This window comes from Ranitomeya variabilis, chromosome 5 (assembly GCF_051348905.1).
Source record: "Ranitomeya variabilis isolate aRanVar5 chromosome 5, aRanVar5.hap1, whole genome shotgun sequence".
Classification (NCBI taxonomy): Eukaryota; Metazoa; Chordata; class Amphibia; order Anura; family Dendrobatidae; genus Ranitomeya; species Ranitomeya variabilis.
This window is the reverse complement of record NC_135236.1, coordinates 86,466,931-86,485,420: the sequence shown is the minus strand read 5'-3', so window position 1 is coordinate 86,485,420 and position 18,490 is coordinate 86,466,931. Positions and strand designations below refer to the sequence as shown.

Sequence of the window (18,490 nt, the reverse complement as noted above, 5' to 3'; positions counted from 1 at the left end):
TAATGGTGTGGGGTGGCATTTCTTTGGAGGGCCGCACAGCCCTCCATGTGCTCATCAGAGGTAACCTGACTGCCATTAGGTACCGAGAAGAGATCCTCAGACCCCTTGTGAGACCATATACTGGTGCAGTTGGCCCTGGGTTCCTCCTAATGCAGGACAATGCCAGACCTCATGTGGCTGGAGTGTGTCAGCAGTTCCTGCAAGATGAAGGCATTGAAGCTATGGACTGGCCCGCCCGTTCCCCAGACCTGAATCCGATTGAGCACATCTGGGACATCATGTCTCGCTCCATCTGTAGCGCCCCCACTGCCGCAGGGCCGAGGGGTACCCGGTACCGGGCCTCTGAGTCTCTGTTCTGGGGTTGTCACGGTGGCTAGACCCGGTCCGTGACCCTGCTGAGGGGCGCACAATGAAAGGTGGTGGTATGGTGCTGATGTTACGGTGCGGTGTAGTGCCGGTCGCGGTCAATAACGAGGACACCAGGTTGCAGTCTCTTTACCTCTTTACTGAAGGCTTCTGAGTCCTCAATCCGGAATACGGTTAACCGGGCTGCGCAAGTCCGGTCGGTCCAATGGCACCTCCAGAGTTCCCTTTGCAGGTGGAAATCTGTGCCTACCTTCCTGCGCTTGTGTGTTGTGGTCCTCCCCTGCTGTGCTTACGGGATAGCACCCACAACTGTTGTGTCTGTTTCTCGTGTTCCCTCACAACTCGATTCTGATGTTCTCCCTCTACGTCCCCCTGATCTTACGGTTAGGACGCACCCGTATGACGGGGAGGCTCGGAGCTCTTCCAGGACTCTAGCGTCGCCCCACTCCTGTTGTTACCCCCTTGAGTCTTCCTGGGTCTGGGTGAGACAGCCCGCCTGTAACTGACTGTCCTGCCGTAGGTTTGAAGTTTGGCTTGGAGCTCTATACTTCCTCGGCGTTCCGGCCACCGGTTATGCGCCTTAATAGGATGTTGCCTCGTCTTACAGCACGACTCCTACTGGTATTCTCCTTGTTGCGTTGATCTCGTTTCTCACTCAGCACAATAAACCTCGCTTCTTATCCTTTCTTGGGGTACCGCCGCTATATCGTGCAGGCATGGTCCCGTAACGTTCTCTCTGGTTGCTAGGCCTCTGTCAGGATCCCACCCCTGACAGGGACCCCTCTGAATCTTCCCCTACAACACCCTCTGCCACAAGGTGTTGCCTGGTTCCAACCCAGTCAGCTTTCTGTCTAACTTCTTATCTAACCCCCAGTTTTACCAGACTGTGAGGAGTGGCCTAATGAATAGTACCCTTAGCTCCCCCTGGAGGCCAGACTGTGAAATGTATTGGTGTCTGTGATACCTGGTCAGATGAACTCCTTCAGTGCCATCAGACGTACCATAGCCCCCCTTAGCGGCGGAGCCACAGTACTGCAACGACCAGGACTCTGGGGCGCTGCACCCCCCCCCCCCCCCCGGTTAAATCCAGTACTCCTGGACTGGGAAGAAAACAACAATACATGTCAGCAAAAAGACATACAATTTTGAAAATGCAAGTACAAGTAAACTTTTTAACAGAGCTTCCCTTTATGGGAGGTGAGGACACTTGAACGTTACAAACATGGTTAAATACTTTAAATAACATCCTATAAATAACTTCTTTTACCCAACCGGGTATTCTACTAAGTGCAAAATTTGTGAACAATAATTTAACATTGCCTTTAAGGACGTACTCGCTAAATCCACTAAAGACCTTCTTATATCACATATAAGGCTAATTAACTTTTATGCATTCTCCTACTTTACGTCTGCAGGACCGCCTGTCCTAACTGCTCCAGACCTACTGCCTCTCCTTTCTGTACAGGACCGCCCCTTTCCGCCCGGGCCTACTGTCCTTCCACTACTATACACAGTATAGAACATACCATTTTTCTTTCAGTTCAAGATCACTGAGCCATCTCTGTATGGCTCCTAGGAGGACTCACTAACTAACCCCGTACGGGTTCACTTCCTGTCCTCGTTCTTCTATCAACATCATTAAACATTTCTTACAATCAACTAGTTAGCTACATTTAACTTTCACATATCAGCAGTATTACTTTTTCTTTTAGAGCATCATCATTCTCTAAGTACTATCAATGAACATCCCCTTTAAGAGGGGACCAAGTCTCTATGAGGTAGTGCAGCTCCTCACGCTGCAAGTCTGTTTGCAATAAGGACTCCAGTAATGTTTTCAAAAAACAGTATCTTCGCAAAGTGTCCTTTCTTTATGTAAAACCAGTAGAGAGCACCTTTAAGAAGGTGCAAACTATTTACAAAATCAGTTTTTGAATCATTCACCGTCCATGATTCGGCAGTCCTTTGATAACTGTGCAAAAAGTAGAAAACAAACAAAAAGCAGTAGGGATCCCGGGTCAACAAAGGGATCCCTTTAAGAATAACCCTAAACGGGTTTTAGCAGCAAAACAGTGAAAAAAATTAACTATGTACAATCATTAAAGCATTTTTGCTTACTCATTATTAAGTTTCTGGCAGCCCCCACCGAGGCTTTACCTGGCAGGTGGCCCTCTGCGGCCCGAACAGGCTGGACTCCAAGTTTACTCCCGCGGCCAGGTGTACCCCATGGGTTCGGGTCTTCTGCACGACTAGGTCGTGCGCTGCGATGAGTGTCTGCGTGGGTCGATGGATGATGCTGGCGGCGGCGGCGGCAGCAGCGGCTTCAGCGGCAAGCTCCTCCCCCTCGGTTCGGGATACCGCCAGAACGGCTGTGCAGCGCTGCATATCCCGAGCCCACCAGCTGCTCCCCTTTAGGTGCCGGCGATACGTTACCACATCCCCCGGCTTCAGGAAGGACTTGGCGCCGTCTCCACACAGGCAGGGCTCCACTTTGTCCCGGGTGATGCGGACTCTCAGGGCTGTTCCAATCTCCTGCACGAAGCCCTTTCCTGTCTGGGGCAGGTAAACAATTACGACGCCCCACTTCGGCAGGGAGCCCTCCAGCAGCTCACCACGCGCCTCCCGCTCCACTTCCCGCTGGAACTCCGCAATCAGGTGGTTCCTGTATTCTCCCCAAGGGAAGGGCCCCATGTCTGGCCCCCCCGGTTCTTTGGGACCAGGTGGCGGGAATGCTGGGGCACCAGTGGTCGCAGCGGCGGCCGGGTCTGGTGCAGAGGTGGGGCGGTCTCCCTGGGGGTCGCGGCACTCAGTACCCCTACCTGGGGTGACTCCTCCGGCGTCACTCGATTCCCCTGGGGGAGGCACACGGGCTGGGGACCGCGCAGGCAAAGGATGCCCCATCGACAGCTCCCACGGATCCAAATCCTCCAGCGGGGGCATATCGGAATAATCCTCTGGTGATGGGGGTTGATGCGGGGCCATCCTTTTCTGCAGGCCTTCTCTGGTCTCCAGTCCCACCTCATCTGAGTCATAGTTTCGTTTCTTCGGTCTCCGCCCGCCATAGAAGATCAGGAGGCGGATCTCCCCTGTTGACGGGCACGTCCTCAGGATGCAACAATATTTAGACTGGGCGGCCATTGTCCTTCGCGCTCTCCAGCTTGTCTACGCCCACTCCACGCCCCTCTTCTTCTCCTGCGCTCTCCTAAGCGCTACAATGGCGGCAGATTTTGGCGGCAAGTGGCGCAGCACAGTCTTTGCAATGTCACCATCCACGTATAATAAATCACAGTTCCAAGGCACACATGACCTGATTCTTCAGGCTTAAGTAGATCCTGTTCGTGATGCCAAGTTGTAGCGCCCCCACTGCCGCAGGGCCGAGGGGTACCCGGTACCGGGCCTCTGAGTCTCTGTTCTGGGGTTGTCACGGTGGCTAGACCCGGTCCGTGACCCTGCTGAGGGGCGCACAATGAAAGGTGGTGGTATGGTGCTGATGTTACGGTGCGGTGTAGTGCCGGTCGCGGTCAATAACGAGGACACCAGGTTGCAGTCTCTTTACCTCTTTACTGAAGGCTTCTGAGTCCTCAATCCGGAATACGGTTAACCGGGCTGCGCAAGTCCGGTCGGTCCAATGGCACCTCCAGAGTTCCCTTTGCAGGTGGAAATCTGTGCCTACCTTCCTGCGCTTGTGTGTTGTGGTCCTCCCCTGCTGTGCTTACGGGATAGCACCCACAACTGTTGTGTCTGTTTCTCGTGTTCCCTCACAACTCGATTCTGATGTTCTCCCTCTACGTCCCCCTGATCTTACGGTTAGGACGCACCCGTATGACAGGGAGGCTCGGAGCTCTTCCGGGACTCTAGCGTCGCCCCACTCCTGTTGTTACCCCCCTGAGTCTTCCTGGGTCTGGGTGAGACAGCCCGCCTGTAACTGACTGTCCTGCCGTAGGTTTGAAGTTTGGCTTGGAGCTCTATACTTCCTCGGCGTTCCGGCCACCGGTTATGCGCCTTAATAGGATGTTGCCTCGTCTTACAGCATGACTCCTACTGGTATTCTCCTTGTTGCGTTGATCTCGTTTCTCACTCAGCACAATAAACCTCGCTTCTTATCCTTTCTTGGGGTACCGCCGCTATATCGTGCAGGCACGGTCCCGTAACGTTCTCTCTGGTTGCTAGGCCTCTGTCAGGATCCCACCCCTGACAGGGACCCCTCTGAATCTTCCCCTACAACACCCTCTGCCACAAGGTGTTGCCTGGTTCCAACCCAGTCAGCTTTCTCTCTAACTTCCTATCTAACCCCCAGTTTTACCAGACTGTGAGGAGTGGCCTAATGAATAGTACCCTTAGCTCCCCCTGGAGGCCAGACTGTGAAATGTATTGGTGTCTGTGATACCTGGTCAGATGAACTCCTTCAGTGCCATCAGACGTACCATAGCCCCCTTTAGCGGCGGAGCCACAGTACTGCAACGACCAGGACTCTGGGGCGCTGCACATCCACCAATGTCATGTTGCACCACAGACTGTCCAGGAGTTGGCGGATGCTTTAGTCCAGGTCTGGGAGGAGATCCCTCAGGAGAACATCTGCCGCCTCATCAGGAGCATGCCCAGGCGCTGTACAGTAGGGAGGTCATACAGGCACGTGGAGGCCACACACACTACTGAGCATCTTTTCCCTGTCACAAGGCATTTCCACTGAAGTTGGATCAGCGTGTAATTTGATTTTCCACTTTGATTTTGAATATCATTCCAAATCCAGACCTCCATGGGGTATTCATTTTTATTTACATTGATAATTGTGATGTTTTATTGTTCTGAACACATTCCATTATGCAATGAATAAAAATTTGCAACTGCAATATTTCAGTCAGAGATATCTAGGATGTGGTATTTTAGTGTTCCCTTTATGTTTTTTGAGCAGTGTATATGTGGGGGAGCAGGGGAGTTGCATGTTTTGCTGTATTTTGGAGACATGTTCATTTTTGGAGCAAGTCAAGGATAAAAGTCTCCCAAATAAATCAATAGGACCTTAAAAAAAAGGACAGCGATCTGGTGAAACATGAATGGCAGATGTTTGCTGTCCTTTTTTAGGTGTTTAATTAATAGGAAAAGCTTGGAATTTTATTTTCTTTTTTTTGTATATGTGAAAAAGGGATGCCACACTAATGGCAAAAATGGTCACACGGACCAAAATTGGGTGAATCACAGACCCAGTACGACGATGAAAAACTGACCACTAGGGCTCGTGCAGACGACCATACTTTTTTTTACACTGTATATATTTTTGACACTGCAAATTGGGATTCCGAGAGAAATCTAGAAATGACATGATTTATAAAAAAAAAAGACTACTAAGAAACAAGGATAATAAAACACATTAATTAAAAAATCACTTAAAAAAGGATTAAAACATGTCTTTTTTATGGTGTTTTTTTGTTTGTTTGTTTTGTTTTTCAAAAAAGTTGACAAAGAAAGTGCATGTGAAAGAAGCTGAAAGTGATTTCCTGTTTTGGGCTACTAATATCAAATCTGTATATAAATGACCAGGTAGACACCTGTGTGAGACGGTTAATGCGTCACTTCCTGCCCATTGACTTGTGTGTTGTCAGTGACCTGGGCTCCTCTCAGAAGTGGGAGGAAATAGGCTGGAAGTGAATACACAAGTGGCCACCAATGTCTGCTGCTTTGTTACAGCGAGATCATGGGGTGCACTGCGATCACATGGAAAGGAGAGGGGTCTCTTACACCGACACCAAGCTAATGTCCTCAATATAGTGATTAAAAAACAGATGGATTTATCAGGTATGATGGGCATATGCCAGCCGGCTGCTTAAGTAAGAAGCGCCAAAGTTACAAGAAGGTCAGTCTGCTCCTTACAATCTGAATTCTGCACCCCCAGCTGGAAGAACATTTCAAGCAGCCTAACAATAAAAATAAAGTACTTAAAAAAATAGATTAATAGCTCTTACCATTAATTGTCTTTCATGACCACAATTGTTTATCGGAACCTTATTCTATAAAGCCATGTTTATATAGCACACTGTAATAATGGAGGAAAAAAATATTACGCAGCCATTGGTGGAGTGTTTAAGAAAAAGATTGATAGATAATAGATAGATAATAGATGGATAAATAGATAGATAGATAATAGATAGATGATATAGATAATTGCTAGATGGATAATAGATAGATCGATAGATAATAGATGGATAATAGATAATAGATAGATAATCGCTAGATAGATAGATAGATAGATAGATAGATAGATAGATAGATAGGTAATAGATGATAGACAGATAATAGATAGATAGATAGATAGATAGATAGATAGATAGATAGATAGATAATAGATGGATAATAAGATAGATGATAGATAATAGATGATAGACAGACAATTGATAATAGATAGATAGATAATAGATAGATCATAGATAGATAATTGATAGATGGATAATAGATAGATCGATAGATAATAGATAGATAATAGATAGATAATAGATAATAGATAGATAGATAGATAATAGATGGACAATAGAGAGATAATAGATAGATAATAGATAGTTAATAGATAGATGATAGACAGATAATTGATAATAGATAAATAGATAGATTGATAGATAGATAATAGATGGATAATAGATAATAGATAGATAATAGATGGATAATAAGATAGATACTAGATAAATAATAGATGGATAATAGAAAGATTATACATAGATAATAGATAGATAATAGATGATAATAGATAGATAGATAGATAGATAGATAATAGGTAGATAGATGATAGACAGATAATTGATAATAGATAGATAGACAATAGATAGATGATAGATGGATAATAGATAGATTGATAGATAATTTATAGATAATAGATAGATAATAGATAGATGATAGACAGATAATTGATAATAGATATATAGATAACAGATACATGATAGATAATAGATAGATGATAGATAATAGATGAGAGATAATAGATAGATGATAGATATATACATGTAACCTATGTGAACACATAGATAGAGAAAGAGATAGATTACTATTTAGGACATGATCCATAAATATTCACAACTAGACACCAAGTAATCATCAGATACTGAGAAAACTAATTAAGCAGCACACCCGTTATACCCTTATTATACCCCTTTTATAACCTTATTCTACCTCTCTTATAGCCCTATATTATACCCCTATTATACCTCTATTATACCCCTATATTATACCCCTATTATACCTCTATTATACCCCTATTATACCTCTATATTATACCCCTATTATACCCCTATGTTATACTCCTATTGTACCTCTATTATACCCTTATTATACCCCTATCATATCCTTATTATACCCCTATTATACCTCTATATTATACCCCTATTATAGCCTTATTGTACCTCTATTATACCCCTATATTATACCCCTATTATACCTCTAGTATTCCCCTATTATACCTCTATATTATACCCCTATTACACCTCTATTATACCCCTATATTATACCCCTATTATACCTCTATATTATACCCCTATGTTATACCCCTATTATACCCTTATTATACCCCTATTATATCCTTATTATACCCCTATTATACCGCTATATTATACCCCATTACACCTCTGTTATACCCCTATATTATACCCCTGTTATACCTTAATTATACCTCTGTTATACCCCTATTATACCTCTATTATACCCCTATTATACCCCTATATTATACCTCTATTATACCCCTATTATACCTCTACTATACCCCTATACCTCTATATTATACCCCTATTATACCTCTATTATACCCCTATATTATACCTCTATATTATACCCCTATTATACCCTTATTATACCCCTATTATACCTCTATATTATACCCCTATTATACACTTATAAAACCCCTATTATACCTCTTATACCCCTATATTATACCTCTATTATGCCCCTATTATACCTCTATATTATACCCCTATTATACCTCTGTTATACCTCTATATTGTACCCCTACATTATATCCCTATTATACCCCTATTATACCTTAATTATACCTCTATTATACCCCTATTATACCTCTATGTTATACCCCTATTATACCTCTATTGTACCCCTATTATACCTCTATATTATACCTCTATTATACCCCTATTATACCTCTATATTATAACCTTATTATATCTCTATATTATACACCTATTATATCTCTATTATACCCCTATATTATACCTCTATATTATACCCCTATTATACCTTTATTATACCCCTATTATACCCATATTAAACCCCTATTATACCTCTATTAAACCCCTATTATACCAATATATTATACCTCTATATTATACCCCTATTATACCCCATTATACCTGTTATACCTCTACAATATACCCTTACATTATATCCCTATTGTACCCCTATATTATACCCCTATATTATACCTCTATATTATACCCCTATTATACCTCTATATTATACTCCTATATTATACCTCTATATTATACCCCTATTATACCCTTATTATATCTCTATATTATACCCTATTATATCTCTATTATACCCCTATATTATACCTCTATATTATACCCCTATTATACCTTTATTATACCCCTATACATCTATATTATACCCATATTAAACCCCTATTATACCTCTATTATACCCCTATATTATACCTCTATTATACCCGTATTATACCAATATATTAGAAATAGGTCAATCTGAGGACAGACGAAAAAAGTGTAGAATATATAATTTTATTCGATTATTTCTTCAGAATATAAGTATCTTCAACCAGACAAGCAAAATGCCAATGTTTCGGCCTCAAAGATGGCCTTTTTCACGGCAATTTATCTATAAACACATCGCAATAAACATAAATCAAGTAAACAACATATTTTCACATAATACAAGTATCAAATCCAAAATACATATCAATTAATATTGTCATTGATATATATATGTGCAAATAATATTAATCACAACTGAGGTAATCTCTTCTGGATATAGTAGATCACTCTCCAATTTCTTCTATTATTGAAGAGGATACAGGAAAAGAAAAAAGAAAAAAAGAAAAAACCTAAACTTGCATGTAACCATATATCATATGATGTTCCAAGAAGACCAATACTGCAGCTGAAAAAAACCAGAGTAAGTCCAGTGAAATATAGAGAGAAGATATAGTCCAAGATTTTACCTGCATGTCGGTATAAGAAATTGTGCTGTGGAAGATAAAATATGTAGCGATAAGTGCTTGAAGCAGAAAGAATCCGGTGAGAAGAATATCGGCAGAGCAAAACACATACCTGAAAGTAGGAGATAGTGGGAATATGGCAATCCGGATACAGCCGGCAAGGTGCGTGGTGTGTAATGGAGCTAAAGTGGCGCCTATTTATGGCGTAAATGGTCCGAGCGACCGGAAGAAGGGAAAGCACTAGTAGACAAACTGCGCATGCGAAAAATGTGCAACATCGCGCTTGCGCAATGGTAAAATGCTGATAACGGAAGTGGGGCAATGCCGGAACCAGTGGCTGTGTATGGCGCCTGCGCTATAGAAAAGATAGGAAAAAGGAAAGAGGAAGAAAACTGGCAAACGATCGCATAGGCGCAGTAGAAGGATAAATAACAGAATTTACCTTCGTAAATACACAACACCCCTTCATGCGGGTATTCCACGGCATCATTCATAAACACTGGTCACTCTTAGGACAATCATATCCAGAAATTCCTGAGTTTACAGTTCCTCCACTGATGTGCCATAAAAAACCTCCTAATTTACGCAATCTTCTGGTTTCAGCTGATATAGGGAGTTCTAAAATAGTAACAAAACAAACCTTTTTAACAACAACTCGGAAGGGCACTTTTCCATGTCACCATTGTCTCCAATGTTCCAATATCACTAGAGGTGACACATTTACGCACCCTAGATCTGGTAAACAGTTTCCCATTCACAATTTTTACAGCTGTGACTCCTCTTATGTCATCTATTTTATAAAATGCCCATGCGGTCTCGGATATGTTGGTGAAACCACCCAACATATCCGAGACCGTATCTCACAACACAAGTCTACTATTAGGTGCAAGAGACTTATGCTACCCATACCAGCCCATTTTATTTCACATAATCATAATATATCACAGTTAAAATATCAAATTATCGACAGTATACCTTTGGCGCGGAGAGGAGGAAACAGGATCTCAAAATTAAAGGAGAAAGAGGCCTATTGGATATATACTCTCCAAACCTTGGAACCCAATGGCCTAAATAGGGAGTATGAGCTTTTTTATTAGCAATATAGTGGGTCTCTAGTGTATACGATACTGAACTTGGTACCATCACCTTATAATGAGGGATGTGATACCTTTATTATTTATTGTATATCTTTGATGTGTGATATAGCCTTTATTTTAGGCTTATTAACTTTATTTTTACTGTGGATCTCTTCTCTTTTGTTTCAGATGTAGTCCAGTGTTCTTTCACTTGCGGTATTTCCTGATCTCTTACAGGTTTGTGGGTCTTTTGTTCTTTCCTTCCTTTCTCCTTTCCTTGTTATTTTCTCCACCTTTTTTTCCCCTTATTATGTGTATATACACACTAATATAGCCGCTTTACATGTATATCCTATATATCCTTTTACACCTTGTCCCTATAGCGCAGCAAACACATCGGCTCAGGGACATTTTTTCTGTTATTTATCCTTCTACTGCGCCTATGCGATCGTTTGCCAGTTTTCTTCCTCTTTCCTTTTTCCTATCTTTTCTATAGCGCAGGCGCCATACACAGCCACTGGTTCCGGCATTGCCCCACTTCCGTTATCAGCATTTTACCATTGCGCAAGCGCGATGTTGCACATTTTTCGCATGCGCAGTTTGTCTACTAGTGCTTTCCCTTCTTCCGGTCGCTCGGACCATTTACGCCATAAATAGGCGCCACTTTAGCTCCATTACACACCACGCACCTTGCCGGCTGTATCCGGATTGCCATATTCCCACTATCTCCTACTTTCAGGTATGTGTTTTGCTCTGCCGATATTCTTCTCACCGGATTCTTTCTGCTTCAAGCACTTATCGCTACATATTTTATCTTCCACAGCACAATTTCTTATACCGACATGCAGGTAAAATCTTGGACTATATCTTCTCTCTATATTTCACTGGACTTACTCTGGTTTTTTTCAGCTGCAGTATTGGTCTTCTTGGAACATCATATGATATATGGTTACATGCAAGTTTAGGTTTTTTCTTTTTTTCTTTTTTCTTTTCCTGTATCCTCTTCAATAATAGAAGAAATTGGAGAGTGATCTACTATATCCAGAAGAGATTACCTCAGTTGTGATTAATATTATTTGCACATATATATATCAATGACAATATTAATTGATATGTATTTTGGATTTGATACTTGTATTATGTGAAAATATGTTGTTTACTTGATTTATGTTTATTGCGATGTGTTTATAGATAAATTGCCGTGAAAAAGGCCATCTTTGAGGCCGAAACGTTGGCATTTTGCTTGTCTGGTTGAAGATACTTATATTCTGAAGAAATAATCGAATAAAATTATATATTCTACACTTTTTTCGTCTGTCCTCAGATTGACCTATTTCTACTATTTGTTTTTTTCTGAGGACTATTATAGTCCAGACGATATTGATCCCCTTGATCTATTACTATACCAATATATTATACACCTATTATACCTCTATATTATACCCCTATTATACCTCTATTATACCCCATTATACCTGTTATACCTCTATAATATACACTTACATTATATCCCTATTGTACCCCTATATTATACCCCTATATTATACCTCTATTATACCTCTATATTATACCTCTATATTATACCCCTATATTATACCTCTATTATACCTCTATATTATACGCCTATTATACCTCTATATTATACCCCTATAGTATACCTCTATATTATACCCCTATTATATCCCTACGTCATACCCCTATTATACCTCTATTATACTCTGTGAATTGTTGATCAGATGATCGTTTCACAAACTTCAGGTTGGAAGATAAACCAAGAGACCCTACACTGCAGATCAGAAATCAGATCATTTACAAGAAAGCATCTGGGCGATTAGCCGCCGATATCGGGCACAGATCTCCTTCCCGTGCAGTTGCTGCTCTCCTCTATCAGTCTCGGCTGCAGATGAGTGGGATTGTACCGATATCTTCAGGAAACCCCCAGTGTGAACACGTGAATGGCGGGATTACTGCCACGATCTCCCGGTACCGTGAGATGATGACTGATAACTGTGATACAGCCAATACCGGGCACACCGGCAGCCACAGGGGTCCGACCGCCCGGCTACTGTACCTGCTGCTCTACCTGCTGGGAGGGGAGGGGTGTGAGCTCAGCCAATGAGAAGTTACACAGGGGTGTGAGCTCAGCCAATCAGAGCGCAGGAGACGAGCACGGACGGAATATATATAGTCAGGTCGGCGCAGATGGAGACAGTCGCTTGCGCTGTATATTGGGGATGCAGTAACCTGACGGCACCAGGTCTATTCCTTCTGCTGGACCCTGCATTCTTCTATATAATCCACCCACCCTTCTGGATGTCACAGTCACCCACTGGAGACATGTCTCTCCCCACCAGACCTCTCACATCCTTCCTCATCCAGGACATCCTCTCAGATCTGGGCTGCAAAAGCAAAGAAAGACACTTGGAAGTCCAACCTGAAGACCAAGAGAAGGAATCTTCAGGGGACATCACTCCCCAGACGGAGACCTCAGAGGGTGACAGAAGCAAAGCCCATTACTCAGTGGAGACCCATCTAATAGCAGGTAAGGACAGAAAGCTCTCTGTATCTCTAAGCGAAGTGTAAGTGCTGGGACTTGTAGTTCCACAAGAACATCACTCTCCTAGCAGTGATTGTGGCCACAGATCAGAGGCTTTCCCGGCAGCTCCTGTGTTACTCCACTATCTTGCCTCAGTGTCTGCTCTCACTCCCACCATGTGTTTCCCACCAGTCACAGGTCTGCTTGTCTCTGTTTTTACAGGTTAAATGAACCTGAACAGGGCAGAAGGGTCATTGCTAATTCAGCAGAGTCTGTGAGACCCCGCCACACACAGACCCTCTCTGACTTCATTCTTGGATGTGACTGTTGTATTCATTGGGAACTTCACTTACTATTAATGCAGCCATAGAGTCAAAGACGTGACCCCGACATGATGAATTTCAGTAGGGTGGGATTTTAGTGTTGATTGTTCCTGCTGATGAGTTCCAGACCCTTCCAAAGAAACATAGATGATCGTTAATTAAGAAAGAATAATTAGAAAGCCGGGAATAGGGAGATGCTAAAAACATCAAAGCCGCTGGGTTCATATGAGCGTATATCTGATTGTCATCCATATTGTCATGCGTGTGCCATCCACGTGTCCACTTCTTACATAAATGTGACATCCATATTTGTACATCAACATTTTACACTACAGATGATCAAATACAGTCTTTTATATAAATAATGAAAAGGTATCCTAAAAATTGGATGAAATATGGATGTTCCACATGGGATCCGATTTTTACTTTTTTGTTCACTCATGGACTTGTATAAACGAGTCTCATCCGAAATACTGAAGATTCCATATGAACACTCGGTCATCAGAACAGCCCAATTTGCCCTATTTAATAAGATTGACTCATTGACTTGCATGGGAAAGTGCAATCCACATTTCAGATATTTATTGAACACGCTGCGATTCTTTTTTTTTTCTGGACAGTCTCAGTTGGAGGAAAAAAATTGGACATCTGCACGCCTCCATAGAATATCATTGGTCCGAGTGCGATCCAACATGTGTTCAAAAATACCGTCGCCCGCACGAGCCCTAATGTAGTTTGGTATTTGTATATATAGATGGAGATTTGACAGAAATGTTATTTTAAGTTGGTCACTGATTTTTGAAAAATTAGACATAATTAATAACATTCCTCAGTTATTGTTCATTTTTTATTGCTGCTGACAAAAGATTTGCCAGATGATGCTAATCCTTCAGATTCCCATATATTACAGTAGTTGGTATAATTAGCTCACCATGTTTGCAGTAAATGATTCCTCTGGGTCAGTTTATCATCAGCATTCACGTAGAACAAAGCAATAAAACCATCATATCTGTTAGGTGAAAACAAAATTCAGTTTAATCTTAATTTTCATATGTGACGCAATACTAAAAGGCATGAAAACACTTGTATCTGCTCACAGGCAACGCGTTTCGAACCATCTCTCAGGGCATGTGAAAATATATTTTGTCACCTAATGGATGTGCTGGTTATAGTTATTTGTAATACTTCAGGTTGTAGCAAAATATTAATCCAGAATTGAACTGTCCAATATCGGGAACATATACATTTGAAGAATACATTTTTTAAACCAGTGCCTTAGTGTGGCCCATATGCCCCTCTGCCACCTGAATAGGCACACGACTAAATTATCTCTCATCCGAGAAAATCGGTCCAATTGTGCTAATCGCTTTCTGATCGGAGTGTCAGCACATTGGGATCCGATTTTCTTGAATGAGGAGAAGATGAGAAAAAAGTCTCCATCTTCTCCATTCTATCAGTCCATGAAAATCGGACTGTAGTCAGATGTCATCCATGTACAGTCCAGTTTTGTTCCATGGACTCATAGACTCTCATGGCTGCCTGCGATCTGAATACCAAATGCAAATTGTGCAATTTATTTCTCTATCCAAGGAAAAACTCAGACATGTGCATGGCCCCGTAAAATAATATTGGTCCAAGTATGATCTGATGTTTTGTCAGATTGCACTTGGACCAAAAATACGGTTGTCTGCACGAGCCCTTATTATGCCTTGTGAGTATTGATGAAAATGGCTAATGCAGATATCTCTGTAACTTGGTAGTTTAGTTATTTACTTTTCCATCTATTCCCCTACAGATGATCATGAGGTGGAGCATTTGGACCACGTGGTTCCTCAACCACCATCTTGTGAAGAGGAAAAAGTAGACAAACAGCCTCCGAAAAGGTCACGAGCCGCCTTCTCTCACTCCCAAGTCATAGAGTTGGAAAGAAAGTTCTCCAACCAAAAATACCTCTCAGCTCCTGAAAGAGCCCAGTTGGCCAAGAGCCTGAAGCTGACGGAGACCCAAGTCAAGATATGGTTTCAAAATCGTAGATATAAAACCAAAAGAAAGCAGCTAGCCACTGACCTGGAGGATCTGGATAAGACTTCTCTCCCTGTGTTATGTCGGGACAGAGAACTAAGCCGGAGCTCACTAATGAGCCTCTATCAGAACTACCACTACTACCCGTACCTATATTACCTGGCAGGGTGGCATCCGCCTCTCTGGTGATCTCAGGGACCAAACTTAGAGACTATGAAATTATAATATATTTTTGTTAATAATTACTTTTCATGTAATGATTCCTGGTGGGATATTGTATTTTGATAGATGCCAAGTGTCAGGCCAAAATTGGGGCAATTCTAGGTGTTTCTTTGGTGTCCAGCTTTAGGGTTTGGGTAGGACAGGTGGTACAGAGGTTGGTAGCATTGCATTGACCACTGAATGGTAATATTTGCTGAAGATCAACCCATTGTACTGTATGGTTTAGGGGGAGAACCTGCTTTAATATATGACAAGGGCCGGCTTAGCATCGGTAGGGTCGGTGGGGGGTTAGATTTTGTATCGGGGATTACCACTCTCATGGTGAGAAGTGCTGGCCTGTATCAGGTACTTATTTAATAATTCTGTTTTATTTGGCATGTTGCATTTTCTGTGATGTAATAAGTGCACTTATAATCTATTAAAGCAAAAGTGACTCCAATCCATGGCTCTAACAGCGAACGTCCATAATCAGAATCATCCTTCACAAAGGATCTCATTGAACAATTACAACAAAATCCATTTATGGCAAAATCCTGGAAAATATGGCTGTTTCCATCACTCCAATGAGAATCCCCAATACACTGATGGAGGTTATCATGTCACAGGACCCTTTTCTTTATAAAAATTGAGGGTCCCTGAGATAGGATCGCCTGTTATGTTTATTATGTTTATATTATTACTGTAGTCAGCTAACCCTTTAAGTTGCACTTTCTTTTTATGATAGTGTAAACACTGAAACCTAATATAAATTTGTTCAATTGTCTCCTATCTCTTTTTGTGTATTCTGTAAAACCAAACAACAGCAATTAGAGGAGGTGGGGTAAATAATTATCCCCTCCTTATAGACAAATACATCAGTAACTTACAATTAGGATCCCTGATACAATAATTGTTCACACTAGGAGGCTCTGAGGGCATCATACTGTGGATGGGATGACTATGGTTACATCATACTGTGTGTGGGGGATTCTGGAGGCCATCATACTGTGGATGGGATAACTATGGTGACATCATACTGTGTGTGGGGGATTCTGGAGGCCATCATACTGTGGATGGGATAACTATGGTGACATCATACTGTGTATGGGGGGTTCTGGAGGCCATCATCCTATGGATGAGATGACTATGGTGACATCATACTGTGTGTGGGGTGATCTGGAGGCCATCATACTGTGGATGAGATCACTATGGTTACATCATACTGTGTATAGGGGGTTCTGGAGGCCATCATCCTATGGATGAGATGACTACGGTGACATCATACTGTGTGTGGGGTGATCTGGAGGCCATCATACTGTGGATGAGATCACTATGGTGACATCATACTGCATGCGGGGTGATCTGGAGGCCATCATACTGTGGATTGGATGAGTATGGTTACATCATACTGTGTGTGGGGGAATCTGCAGACCATGATACTGTGGATGAGATGACTATGGTGACATCATACTGTGTGTGTGGTGATCTGGAGACCATCATACTGTGGATAAGATGACTGATGACATCATACTGCATCTGGGGGAATCTGGAGGCCATTATGCTGTGGACGAGATGATTATAGTTACGTCATACTACGTGTTGGGGGCTCTGGAGCCCATTAAATTGTGGTTGGGATGACTATGATGACATCATATTGTGTGTGTGGGGCTATGGAGGCCATCATACTGTGGATGGGATGCGTATTATATTGTGGGTGTGATGACTATGGTGACATCATATTGTGTGTGTGTGTGTGTGTGTGGTGGACTCTGGAGGCCATCATACTGTGGATGGGATGACTATGGTAACATTATACTGCGTGTGTAGGGATCTGGAGACCATCATACTGTGGGTAAGATGACTATGGTGACATCATACTGCGTGCGGGGGGCTCTTGAGGTCATCATACTGTGGATGAGATGATTATGGTGACATCATTCTGTGTGTGTGGGGCTCTGGAGGCCATCATACTGTGGATGGGATGACTATGGTGCCATCATACTGTGTGTTAAGAGCTCTGGAGGCCATCATATTGTGGGTGGGAAGACTATGGTGACATCATATTGTGTGTGGGGGGGGGGATCTGTAGGCCATCAAGCTGTGAGTGAGATGACTGTGGTGACATCATACTGTTGGTGGGATGTCTGTGGGGGCATCATACTGTGGGTGGGGGAACAATGGGCACCTCTTACTATGTGAAGGGCACTTTTTTTAGGCATCGTACTGAGTTGGAGGGTTGTAGTGGGCATCACATTTTGTTGAGGGTGACTGTGGGGATATCATACTGCGTTGGTACATTGTGGCAGCATCATATTGTGTGGAGGCACTTTGGGATCATCATATTGTGCTTGTGGGGGATATTGTGGAGGAAATTTGTGTCAATATCATCATAGGCATATATGAAGTTGTCGAGACAGTAGACCCATGGCTGACTGCATCATGGTCTGTACTCAAACCGTGACACAAGTATGTGTGAATGTAGCCTTCTAGATCTAATCCTAATAAGACCATTCCCAGACATAAAAATACCCACCGTAACATGTTTGAGACCTAATAGACCTCCACCAGTGTCAACAGTCCAGCGCTCACCCAAAGGATGATCAAACCGCTCATTCATCAAGTGATCGGATTGTTTATGCCGGGAAAAAGATCATAGTTATCTGCAGCAGCTCCATGTAATCAGCAGATCATTCTATATCCATCACTGTTTGTCGGCCTGTGTAAACAGGGTTGTAAAAGAACACCAAAATCTTGTGTTATGTCGATCAGCGCTCATTAATGGTGCATTAAAGAGCCAAAATCGTCA

At 42.5% G+C, this 18,490-nt stretch overlaps 1 protein-coding gene across 1 annotated transcript; it reads left to right on the top strand.

The window, feature by feature from the left end:
• The first annotated feature begins 12,655 nt into the window (after window positions 1-12,655).
• NKX3-1 (NK3 homeobox 1) lies at window positions 12,656-16,139 on the top strand. The gene is made up of 2 exons (XM_077260835.1): window positions 12,656-13,144; window positions 15,257-16,139. Exons 1-2 carry the CDS (start codon window positions 12,805-12,807, stop codon window positions 15,670-15,672), a joined length of 756 nt encoding a protein of 251 aa, XP_077116950.1. The 5' UTR covers window positions 12,656-12,804; the 3' UTR covers window positions 15,673-16,139.
• Window positions 16,140-18,490: the final 2,351 nt, after the last annotated feature.

Coding starts and splice junctions, on each gene's coding strand:
- NKX3-1 (XM_077260835.1), top strand. CDS start 12,805: ATGGAGACAGTCGCTTGCGCTGTATATTGGGGATGCAGTAACCTGACG. Junction 13,145..15,256: donor GGAGACCCATCTAATAGCAG/GTAAGGACAGAA, acceptor ATTCCCCTACAG/ATGATCATGAGGTGGAGCAT.